A 13,709-nucleotide genomic window follows, 5' to 3' on the forward strand; every position below is an offset into this window, starting at 1 on the left:
TTTGGGAAGGAAAAGCAACTGGAGAGAAAATATTTGAAATTATTAACAGACATTTTGAAACAATGTTACCTAGACACACTGTGTCGCAGTTTGTACTAATGTAAGCTTTTAAAACTAAGACAATACTTTGGCAAGGAGAATTGAACAATAAAAAAACAGAAACATGCTTTTCACAATTTACTGAAGAAAATAATACAGATTTCTTGTTTAAAACGACATATGATAAAATGGACAGAAAGTTTTTTGAAAAATTTCCAAATAAGGAATTAGGTTGGATCTGTGACCCATTTTGCCTTTGGTGATTTCAATTCCAATGTATCTCTAAATGGAAAAGAACAATTAATTGATATGTTAAGTGATAGAATACTGTGTGTTAAGTCTCTAACTTGCCAAAAATTGTAGGTGATTGGAAACTAATATGCCGATTTAAAAGGAATGAAAGTAAATTATTACGTTTCTTACGTAAAATTGTACAGTAAACCTTTAGCTTCTATTTAAAACTTCTAAAATGCTTATGTTACATTTTTCTGTTATATAAGCATTGAAAGTGGATTTCTCACTGAAATAGAAATAATTTTGCTATTGAATTAACATGGAGAACTTTTTTATTAAGATATTTTTTCTCTGTGACATTAGTTGCATCTACTACAAAATAAAGATTAAAGAACTGTTTTTAAAACATTTTGAATTCGTTGTCATATTGATCTATGAAGCACTAGATTAGTGAGTTTTTATTACATTATTGACAAATATAGTTTTTAAACAATCAAAAAATTTAAAACGGAGATAATTATTTGTCAAATATGAATGTGTTTTCAAAGAGGGAATAAATAATAAGTGATAAAAAGAAAATTCAGTCAGAACATTCACATCTCTAACAAAGTAATTTGCTTTGATTTAATCTTTATAATACAATTTATTTTAAAATGATAAGGCAAAATCCAATGTGAAAGGTTATGCGAAGATTACGATAGTACCTAGAGTATTCAGCATTTCGTATAATCCTATAACCAGATAATAATAATATTAAAATAAATTTTATCTGAATGAAGTTTTCTTATTACAGAAACAGTAAAATTATGCAATTACATAAACGAATACACTTTCGGACGATACACTTAATATTGTTTACAAGCGCAAGACAAAGTTCTGTTTATGTTACATCTCGCCCTTCAGCGCATGCTCAAGAATTACCATCCAGGCGAAACTAGTCGATTTGACCATGACGTCAAAAATTCGAAAAGTGGGGTAGGGTTTGGAAATACGCTTCAAGGCCAGAGGTTTAATCCTCTTGATAATTTTAAACGTATCGTAGTGTTAACAGTTCTCTGTACTACATACGGCCTTTATGTTAATATACGGCCAATCTTCAAGTAGGCACTTGTTTATTAATCCAAAGTTAGTTTAGTTAGAGTTTAGTTAATATTTTTATATTCTTATGTTCAAACCACAAGTGGTTGGTCTCTGTATTCCGAAGTCCGGAAATCATTGTAAAGAGAGAAAAATAAAGGGTTTCGTATACCCTTCTTGTGTGTATTGTCTACTTCCCACATTTATTGAACATAGCTTTAGTAAGCTCCCTGTTCCGAGTCAGGTCATTTAATGTTCCCAAAGCAAGTAAGGAAGAACACAGAACCTGATAATGCTTTTATCCCCACATCATCAAATATTAAATAATTATCATCAAAAAGAGGGTTCTTCAAAGAGGTAAAATTTAGTGTCGAATTGTCAAAATGACAAATGATAAATTGCATTCCACAGTGAAAAAAGTTAAAAAAACACTAAACATTTAATAATTTTGAGATCGAATAAAGGGCCAGAATCAATTTGAAAGCAGTATATCATGCATTTTGAAACGATTCAATATTTCCTTGATTAATGATCTTGTTGTGTTAACAACACGAGAAAAGAACCACTCGCAAAAGGTCATTTCCTTCTCAAGTGATTCGGGTCTGGTTAGGGAAGGGAGCGGGGGAACTCGTTAGGCGAGTTAGATTTAAAGATACAAGGCCAGAACTGCCTCTGAGGAGATGAATAAATGAATAGCTTTAAGTGTTATGATATAATAGTAATAAATTAAAGAAATTCTCTTAAAGAGACTGGGTTTAAATAAAATATCTGTGCACAAGAACCCTTTTAGCAGGGAACAGAGGTGCTTACAGCGCTTACGATTGAAAGAAATAATAATTGCTCTATTACTGGACAAAGAAAGTGACCCTGAGCGAAGCTGAAAGAACAGCGAATTCGCTCTAATAGCTCTAGCTCAGGCCGGGAGGGGGGGGGGGTCATTGAACGAATTGGGTGATAGCTTCGAAGCTTCTCGCGTCTTTTTCTAGATGACTCAATTCCTGGATGATAAACAGGCAATGAATGGGAGACGGGGTTACCGATCGAAGGAATCTTTTTGAAAAAGTTAACCGAAAGTCGCTGTATAAAGTGATTTAAGGGAAGAATTTTGGTTGCATTATGAATATCCTCGTTTGTAACAAACCAAGGGCTTTGTAAATTTGCCGAAGCATAATATGTTGGATATGAAATATATACGAACTATATGAAATATATATGAAAATTTGGATGTGTTTCTTGTTAGTAATTGCTGCTGTGCCTCATACGGGACTTGCATAGGTCAGAATAGGCCTTATCACTGATTTATAGAGCAGGATCTTGTTTTTCGTGAAGAGGTCGTTTTTTCTAGCGAAAAAAGACAGTAATTTAGATTTGACAACCTTCGCACCGGAAATTGTTTTTTGAATGTGAGGTTGCTAAGTTAATTTTGAATCAAGTATCACTTCTAGGTACTTATAAGTGCGAACCCAGGGAATGGTTTCCCGAAGAATTGCAAGTTAGGTAAATTGGGGATAAAGTGGCAGCACATTTTGCGACATTAATTTTGATCTTCCACAGCCAAAAGTTAATCAAGTCAAAGAATTTTCTTTGATCAAGCTTAGGTATATACCTTTCCTTCCGCACCTTAGCTTGATTTTTCTTTCGTCTGTGCAGAAAGACTTAGCGGTTGCAAAATAAGACATCTTGTAATTTGTCTGTAATTGTTTATGTTAACAAACGGGCGCTAAAATTTATAGTTTAATGCCATCGTAAATTAGCGTTTTAATTTATTTTATAAATTACATACTATGACTGACATTGACAAATGGGTGGAAATAGCAAAAGACTGCAAATATCTGCCGGAAAATGATCTTAAGGTACTTAGAAGTTTTTGAACGTCACGAACTAAATGGTCTCCTTATTTTTTTAAAATTGATGCAGTCGGCATGTTCTTTATTGTTCTTGTATAAAGCATTGTTTACTTTATGATTTTTTTTCACATAAAACTCTGTTGTTTTGATATGAGATATTTGCTGTAGTGTTTCCTTCCTTTTGCTTGAAGTTTTGAAAACCATTGAAGCTTCGTCGTAACGGTTTTAAATAGTGGGCGTTTTTACGTGCTTGTATATTTAGTTTTATAATAGAAGGAACACAAGCTATGTTGAAGTGTTTGATATTTTGTTCTGGTTACATTTGTATTCATTTTACAATTTTATTTTGAATTAGTTTATAATTTAAAAAAATTAAATATATTCCGAATTGTGTTTTATACAAATATGAAGTTAAAGTATTTTAATAGTGTTGTGGAAAATAATTGTAATTATTGAAAACCTCAGCATGTGTTACTGGAGATATTTATTAATGTAGTCAACCTTTGAACAGTGTGCAGATATGGTAGTATTGAATCCTACATCATTGAAATTTCATGCATGTAATGTTTGACACTCCAAAATTTAACTCTTAGTAACCTAATGTTGAATGTCTTGTCGTTAATTATAGTAAAACATAAGAGTACCAACCTGAAGGAAAAAAGTAGAGGACTTTCTGCGAAAAACTCCCTTGCATTTATATTAAAAGAGAGCCAATTTAACTACCTAAAAGAAAACTGTAGGTAAATTGTATGTGTGTAATGGCGTTAATCATTATCTGTTGAAAGCCTTATTAATTATGCCACTAGTTTACCTCTATTTAAACATATATATGTGTATTATATAAAGAACCCTCTCATGGTGACCATTGTTTTTGAGAACTTCACAGCAGACCCAAAATCATATGGGACTGTGAGTGATTATCAGGACTGTGTCTGTATGATAGAGCAAGCTAGAACAGAAACCTGTATTATCAAGGAATCCATGACATGCAATAATGTAATGTACTGACATCCAAGTTTACATCAATTAGTTACAGAATGAATTATCTGTCTATACATTATTATTTGAGTATAATCATGACATTGTATTGATATACTATGGTACTATTCTGTTATTGACACTTCAGACATGTGTTCATGTATGCATATATACAGGGTGTCCAGTGAATATGCGACAAACTTCTGGGTGAGGTAGGGCACATCATAAGCATTAAAAATTGCATAGCAACCCATGCCCAGAAATGTCACTGTATGTTGCCAGGGGGTGTTGTACAGGAGAATGTTAGTATTGCCTCATTTGAGCAGTAGGTACCATACGAAGAGAATGGAACACTGTATGAATGGAGAGCATGCAGACTGCACTTAGTGTATGGAATAGCTGAGGGTAATGGACACATTTATCAAGAATGCACATTCATCAAGAATGCACATTCAACAGATATCAACCACTCTACAGTTTGTTTGCACATTTGCATCAAAATTTGTGCGACTGCGGATCATTAAGAAGTAGCAGGACAAGTGAGGGCAGGCCGTGACTCACTCAGTCGTTAGGAAAGAAACTGTGCTGGATACGGTGGAGAGTAATCCAAGGACTAGCATATGTACCATTGTTTTTTTATTTAAAAATGTCTCGTACTAGTGTCCTGAACATTGAGTCCTTCCACGCCTTTCGTCTACAAAGGGTTTAGTTAGTACTTCCCAATGAGCATCCTAAATGTGTGCATTTTGCTTCGTGGTTTCTGCAAGAAAATGCCTGTGATGTTAGTTTCCTAGCTTATGTGTTGTTCACGGATGAGGTTATATTCAATTACCACAATCAGCATTTGTGGGCTCAAGAAAATCCCCATGGCAGAATGCAGCACAACAAAGCTTCAAAGTTTAATGTGTAGGTAGGTTTGGTCAGTGACTGTGTAATTATGTTTGTGGGAAAACCATCAAAAGTGTCATGTATCATGATCCTGTTGTGTCTGAAATGGATCTTGTGGCAAGACTTACCTGCCCAGCTGCTACAATAAAAAAAAAAAAAAAAAACTCCCGGTGTGTTTGAACAATTCTGGCGATCAATGGTCTGTCGATGCCTGGCACGTTTGGTGTCTGATGCAGCAAACTTCTATTATTTGTTGTAACATTGGAGCTGTCGTACACCATTTGTATTCACATCCAATAAATGTTTCAAATTTCCCAACTTCTACCTCAGCTACCACATACCCCTGACATTTCCGGGTATGGGTTCCTTTGCAATTCTTAATCCTTATGATGTGCCCTACCTCCCCTAGAAGTTTGTCGCAACATTTATGGGACACCCTGTATGTGTGTACGTATATATGTATGTGTGAGTATATACACACATATATGCACATACATACATTATCCTGAATGTACATACATTACACCTGATAACAGAAGATTATCCAAACTATTAACACTAGAGACATAAAATGAAACATTTTTTAAATAGATATTTTCATTTTTTTATGGAAGAAACTGGTAAAATAAGTTGGTGTCATTATATTCTTTTCATGTTCAGGATATACTCATATTTTTTATAAATTCGTAAAATTAATTGAAGCTATGGAGCTATCTTTCCCCTGCATTCATTAAAAAAATCCTTCATTAGAGATATTGTATGTATATGCATTATAAATTACTATATTTACAAAACTAACATATAATTGCTATCATCCTAGCAATTTCTTAATCTGTAGTGTTATAACTGTTAATGTAGGTTTTGAGTAAATGTTATGAGAAATTGCGTACAGAAATATTGTAGTTGTCGTTAAACTTTTTCTTGGTATGTTTGCTTTTTATTATTTTCAAAATCTCCAATTTGTTTCTGTTATATTTGCTGTGGTTAATCTCTGGATTATGGTAACTTGGCGATTTTTTGGCGGCTAGCCCTGCTACATCAACCTGCTAGTTTTTGTTTTCATGAAGTAAAGGCATGGTTTTTTTTTTTTTTTTTTTTTTTTTTTTTTTTTTTTTAATACTCAAAATTTTTTTCCAACAATCTGCTAGCCGAATTACGCTTATGCTAGAACTATTTTCACTTAAAAAAACATCCCAGAATTGCACAAAAATGGCATTGCGCGCACTTTTGACTTTATCTATGTACACTGCTAAAGTCCTAGCTAGTAACCTTTATCGCCTTACCAAAATGTCGCCAAACGACCTGTTACCATATTCCAAAGATTAGCCTTTGCAGTTTCTGCTATCTTTTTATCTGCTGCAGATTTTTTAATTGTTTCAGAAATTATGTGACATAGTATGTGATCTTCTATTGGAAGAGTCTAATATTCAGCCTGTTTTTACTCCAGTTACAGTTTGTGGAGATATACATGGCCAGGTAAATACAAAATTTTAGCAAATTATATTTTATCAGAATAACTTTGATGGATTTCAAAATCAATAAATAACATTTGTCTTAACTGTTGATTTGTTTTTTCGTGTTTAAATTTGCCTTTTGAAGTTTTACTAAATTTACTTTATATATAGGTACTGCTTTGGTAGACAGGCACACATGTTTTTGGTAATTTTTTTGTTGTGCAATTGTTGGCACGATTATTGCCATGGGTTTTATAATCCCCTGCTATCTTGAAAAATTGTGTTAAGCTTAACAAAATATTCTAAACTTTAAAAATATGAGGTATAGGAGAAAATAATGTATTAATTTTTTGTTGAAAATTGTTTTTCAAAATGGCATATGACTGTAAATAAATATATTTTGTGTGAATATAAGATACTAAAGAAAGGTTAAATTATTACTTTTATAACAAAGAAATAAAATAAAAACACCACTTTAAAAACATTGTGACAATGTTTAATAAGATTATTAACTTATTACTTGAACTGAAACACTTTAAAATAAAGTAATTTTGCATAATACAGTTATTTAAGTGTAAAACATCTGTGACAATAAAAAAATAGCTCAGCCATTGTTGAAAATAATGTATTAATTTTATATATATATATATATGTCTTTACATTTTTTCAAGTGTCTAATAACTGTTGTTCAGAGGCCCATATTTAGAGTAAAGAAGCCATCAATTTAGGACAACACTCTTTATTTACACGAATAATGAATAAAAAAAGGATGCAGCAAATCATATGAACCATCACATAGCATATAGTATCTCACCATCTCCGTACGCTCGAATGACAGATGTGTCAGGAGAAGAGACAGCTGTGCCACCATAATTAATATGCATGTGCAAAAGAAAAAAGTTCGCTCAACTCTACCCAACACACCCCTCCTGCGAGCAACATTTTTTCGTATACATTAATTTTTCTTCACTGACATTCTTAAGAAGAAAATCTACAATCATACTATCATTGTGAATATTCCAACTTAATGACATTGTCCTTTATTAAGTCCTTCATAAAATGGAAACGTACGTTCATGTGTCTGGATTTCGTAGATCTGGCATAGTTGAACCACTGTCTGTATTCAAAGCCACTGCACCATCCAAAAATTGTTTACATTTTAATTCTGATAATAAATTTACAGTCCATATAATATCTTTACAAATTTCAAAAATATAAAACAATTCTGCTTCAGAAGTAGACAGCCTAACACTTTTGACATTTGCAAGAAATCAATTAATCACCTAGTAAAATAGTACCACCAGAAAATGACTTATCATTTTCTGCATTTCCCCAGCTAGCATCAGCATATGCATTTAAAACTCCAAAATCATTGCTATAGAATTTTTTTTATTTTTTGTACCTTTTAAATACGAGAGCAATCCCCCCAAAAATGGTCTCCTATAATTTTAGATATACAAAAAAAAAAAAAAACGTTTATTTTCTATAATTGCTACATCACTTTAAAGATTGAAGAATGCTTTATTTTTCAACATAATCGCCATTTCAGTCGATGCATTTTTGTAGACGCTGTGGCAGTTTTATGATGCCCATGTCATACCAGCTTGCCGCCATGCCCTTCAGGAAGCATTGAACCTCATCTTTCACCTCGTCACCAGTGACCGTCGACCAGACAAATGTTCCTTCAACTTAGGGAACAGGTGGAAATCGCTGGGTGCCCATTGCCGTTTGTGATCTTCTGTCAGCATACGCGGCACCCATCTTGCACACACCTTCCGATATTGCAACTTTTCCGTTAAAATCCTGTGGATGGTGCTTCTGGAAACCTCAGGAACCAAAATGCAGAGAGCATCCATAATGATCCTCCGAATTTTACGCATGAGTTCCTCAACTTTCGCGATTGTCTCGTCGACAATTGACGGCCTCCTGCTTCTTTCTTCGTCATGAATTTCAGTACGACCAGCTGTAAACTCTCTACGCCACTTGCGAACGTTTTTGACATCGATGCATGACTGTTCATACACTTCCGTCAATAGGCGGTGAATTTCAACCGGTTTAACGCCTTTTGCATTCAAAAATCAAATAACTGCTCCCACTTGGCGGTAACGTTTGTCGGGAGCTCCATTTCAAATGGCTACCAAGCCAAGACTGAGCACCCGAGCGAAGCGCCTGCATGCTTATGTGGTAGCGGAGAAGGCACCACTCACAACAGTGTTGCCAACAACCGTATTAAAACTTTCTCTATGTCCCCAAAAAATAGGAGACCTTTTTTGGGGATTGCCCTCATACATTAACCCCTTGAGTACGGATTTATTTGAGAAAATATTTGCATGCGGAACAGATATAATTTTTGGTTGTCATTCATCAATAGCTACTTCACTATCAGGAGTATAAAGGTAACAAAATTTATTATTTAGGTAATCCACTATATTTCTAATCTTTCTTATTCTGTCATCTTTATTTTCCTTTTCATTATCCGTAAAATGTAGAAAGCTTGAAATATCAAAAAATCTATCGCATGGCATAGTGCTGGCAAAAACTGGAGTACTTATTGCATATCTTTTTGACCAATACATATGCATTTTTGGCTTCTTCATTTGCGACATCAAGATGTATAATGCAATACAGTCAAAAGTCGTTAATCCGGACTCATCGAGACTTCGGCGATTCCGGATTATAGATCATCAGTTTAAATCTGGTAAGATGGCATGCAGAAATTATAAAATTAAAAATATGAAACCGTAATTTATGATATAAAGAACAATTATGATCCAAAGGGTATCAAAATTTACAAAAAAAAAAAAAAAAAAAAAAAAAAAAAAAAAAAGCTTAATATTTATTTGTTTACTTTACTTTCTTCGCTATCGGAAGCGAATTATGATGACGAGGAATTTGATTTAAATCATATCAAAGACGGAGTACATCGAGATGAAATACTACATTTAGTAACAAATTATAAGCCAAATAAAATAAAAACATCTGCCCTGAACATAAGGATAGTGCTGACAGATCAACTTCCAATTCATAGCACGCCGCGGCGTCCCCCCGCCGCAGAGCAGCATGAAATTGATAAACAGATTTTGGAATGATTAGATAAAGAAAGGATATGTCTTTATCCATTTTTTGCAGCAATTCCACTTTTTGTTTAATGGACTTCGAAACATACTTTCGCTTTGTAGATCCTTTATATTAGTAAATATATATCAGAAATTCTATTTGACATAATCGAAAGTTCAAGCTTACTTTTATAAAATTGGTCTAACAGTCTGCAAAAAATAATAAGCCGGATCCAATTCGAAGATTAAGGAACAACGCAATCTGCAACATTAACTGAATTAGATAATTTTAGCTTAGCTTATACCATCCGTTATACATTAAACGCGCATGCGTAAACGTATTTTGGGCATGCGCACACACATATTCGCAGCCGTAAAGGTCTTACGCGCATGCGTCAGTTAGAAAGTTTGTACCTTTGAGGTCCGGATTATGGGTGTCCGAATTAACGACTTTTGACTGTATAAGCTTTAATTTCTTCAGAACATACAGGAAACCACCTTTGTTTTTTTTTTTTTTTTTTTTTTTTGTTGTTACACAACCTTCTTTTTCTATCACTTGTCTGGCATATCTATTCGTCTCTTCTACTATAGTGTCCCAAAAATCTTCATTCAAGACTTCTTTCAAAACAGCTAAAGGCGTAGGATTACCACCTAGTCTACGCAAGCTCAAAGGATTAATTCCAGATATTTTAGAAAAACTTTTTATATCAGCTACATTTTCTTCTTCTTCCCAAATCCATTACTCTGATACTGGTTCACGAGAGGATTCACTATCACTGCTTGATAGACGTCTTGTGCATCTTTGAAACCTTGGTTTTATATTACACTTGTCATCATTTTCTGGTTCACGAGAAGATTCACTATCACTGCTTGATAGATGTCTTGTTCGTCTTCAAAACCTTGATATTGTATTACAATTGTCATCATTTTCTAGTTCAATATCGTCTTCATCACCTTCACTTTGTATTTCATTGTAATTGTCAATTTCAGGATCACTAAACAATTCTTCTTTAGATTTCTCAATCACTTTCGCTATCACTATGATAAAATATATTCCTTGCTTTTGACATAATGGGGCAGTGTATCGCGAATAATGTTCAGCGAAATACTGTAATTGCCTCTTCTATTATGACTGATACAAGCTACAATGTAATGAACAGAATTGTGTCTAACCTCAAATAACATTTTAGACATGTCATCCGCTTCTAGGGAAGACAAGTGAATGACGTCTCTCAGACGTCAAATGTACCCAAGAGTTTAATTTTTGGTTTGATGTCTTGGACATGCCATCCATTCCTAGGGGGAAAAAAGTGAATGACGTGTCTCAGACGTCAAATGTACCCAAGGGGTAATACCCTTTTAACCAAAAGATAATGTTCTTTTTCTGGTACATGATTAAATTGTGACAAATGATATTGCGTGTTCTATTCACTAAATATAAAAGTTCAATTAATTCCTGATACAAAGTTGTATCAATGTTTTCATTTGTACATGAAAAACCTTTATCTGCCCCTTTAACGATTGGCATTTTTACTGCTTTACGATTTTCTAGATTGTGTTTAGTCAATAAGGATTTAATATATGCTGTGGTGATCCATGGTTTGAAAATGGTTTCTGAATCAGAAGAGATTCATGCACTAACCTAGTGCTTTGCATTAGAGAGTAAAGAACATCTATGATATAAAAATATACTTTTATTTACACAGCGAAAACGCGCAGCAACATTATTAACGAAAGCTCCTTCTCCTAATAACATACTTCTTTTTACACTCCACTTGCGCATGCGCATTGACAATTACCAAAGGAGCTTGGCAGATACTGCCATCTGTTGGATAAACTATTCGCTACATATTCCTCCCACCTGAATTTACTGGGAGGTAAATTCACACATCTGTTAAGTATAATATATGCATAATAGTACGGTATACAATATTGAAGTATAAAATTATGCCTACCAAGATGTTCTAATTAAATTGAAATACAAATTTACCTGGAGATGCAGCATTCCATAATTTTCTAGACATATTAACAGATAATACTAAACCTAGAAAAATAAAAATAAATCAAATTATTACAAAGTATTCAAACAAGTACAAAACATTTCACAGACGTATCACTGGTTTCACAGTTCTACCACTGCTGGTAGTCATAGGAATATTTTCAGTCATATCCTTTTGGACTGGGTTATCCAGCTCAAGTCTGTACTTTGCACTGGTCTCAGAAACTCAGAAGTCTCTGTTTTTATGACAGCAAGTCTTATTTGTCCATCACAACCAGGTAGCAGCTTTATGACAAGTGCCAGGTTCCAAAAAGCACATTTTTTGTTGTTATTGATGCTAAAGCAAAGTTTAAAGTTAACAAATTTAAAATTTTGTTGTTATTGATGCTAAAGCAAAGTTTAAAGAAATTAAACATTTAGCAGTAGTAGCAATGAAAGCTCCCTGAGATATGTTGTGCAGACATTGAAGACAATAAAAGATTTTGAACTTAACCAATTTATTAACAATATAATAAAGAATAAAAACACAAAAAATAAATGTCAACAATATTAGAGTATTAGGAAAAATATAATATAATCATCATTCATCAAATATTTTTACCTGGCCTCCAAAACACTGGCATTCTATACAAACAAAAAATGTCCTAAACAGTGACTATGCGCCTAAAAATAAAGCTGGCTACCCATTCAATAAGTCCATAATCAATGGTCAAGAAAAACACCTGAAAATTTAAATGAAGTTCTTGAAAGCACTTAAAACCGGCCTAACCCCGTTTGCACAAGGAGTCGTCGCCGCTCACGTATTTTTAATTCCGCCTTCATTGAAGAAACATGGATGCCGCCCACGGCAGTCACTCACATGGTAGCCGAAGAACTTTATTCTGGAACCATCATCTCGCAAACCAGAACCAATGCACTTTAATCACCGGACTACATCCATTCTTCTGAAGGGGCTGGAAACCGCTCACTCAAATGCCGGGAAAGCAGGAACTAGAAGGGTTGAGCCAGAGCGACGCGAGATACTTATAGCAGAAGTAGGAATGACGTCATCTCACAGCAATCAATCAGCTATCAGCACGAATCGGCCTTTCAGATGACGTAACATCATGTTTCGTTTTTGCATCTCAATTAGGTTGAATCAGTCCGTTCTCAATGCAAACAGTGGCAGCAAGAAAAAGAAGTAGAAGTAACTAGTATATTACATTAAAATAAGGACTAAACTAAATAAACATTTCAAGGAGGAGAGATGATGCAGTAAAAGGTTTAAAAATAAGCTATATTTTCCAACAGTTATCTTCAAGTAGAACAATTTCACCCACCTGGAGAGGTTTAGCTATAGAGTTTTTAATGGACTGCTGACGTAACTGTCCTAGATATTCCACACGGAATCTTGCTCTAAGTTGTCCTCTCACCTTTTGTAGATACTTAGTTCGTTTACTCAGTTTTTCCTTATCCACTGTATCGATATCAGGTACTCCTGATTTGGAAATCTCCCGCAGAAGCATTTCTGGAGTTAATGGGGATGAATCTTCAACGTCTTCCGACACGTAGGTAAGTGGCCTAGTATTGATTACTCTCTCACAGTCGCATAGTACTGTAAGCAACTCCTCATAATCCAGGGCAGCACGACCTAGAACTTTTCTCAGAATCTGTTTCACCATTTGAACTAAACGTTCCCACCAACCGCCCCACCAAGGTGCAGAAGGAGGAATAAATTTCCACTGAATTCTTTGCTCAGCGGCCTTTGATCGCAGACTCTCCCAATCAATTGTATGCAGAAGGCTCTCCGCTCCTTTAAAATTACTGCCATTGTCTGAGTATATTATAGATGGTCTTCCGCGACGAGAAATGAAACGTCTCAATGACTGGAAAAAAGCTTCAGTTGTCAAGGATGTTACTGACTCCAGATGAATGGCCCTATAGACCGCACATGTGTAAAGAACAATATAAGCTTTTCGACCATCTTTAAGGTAGAGGGGTCCTGCCAGATCGACACCCACTATCTCAAAAACATTTGCATCACGTACTCTATCTTTCGGCAAAATTCCTGGAGTTACATCACAACTTTTGGATTTAAATCTTTGACATTTAACACATTTTCTAATGCAGTTTCGTACTGTCTTACGAGTTTTGAGGA

At 34.4% G+C, this 13,709-nt stretch overlaps 1 protein-coding gene across 1 annotated transcript in view; it reads left to right on the forward strand.

The window, feature by feature from the left end:
• The first annotated feature begins 3,006 nt into the window (after positions 1 to 3,006).
• Positions 3,007 to 13,709, forward strand: part of PpV (Protein phosphatase V) — a 93,714-nt gene continuing 83,011 nt past the window's right edge. Inside the window, exons 1-2 of the mRNA XM_085823178.1 lie at positions 3,007 to 3,203; positions 6,444 to 6,539. Of these exons, the coding sequence (XP_085679304.1) occupies positions 3,135 to 3,203; positions 6,444 to 6,539 (165 nt within the window). The 5' untranslated portion in view covers positions 3,007 to 3,134. The remainder of the gene's footprint in view (positions 3,204 to 6,443; positions 6,540 to 13,709) is intronic.

The sequence above is a fragment of the Stegodyphus dumicola genome, chromosome 9 (assembly GCF_044657685.1).
Source record: "Stegodyphus dumicola isolate Sdum_Otavi_A_Nest chromosome 9, ASM4465768v1".
In the NCBI taxonomy this organism is placed as follows: Eukaryota; Metazoa; Arthropoda; class Arachnida; order Araneae; family Eresidae; genus Stegodyphus; species Stegodyphus dumicola.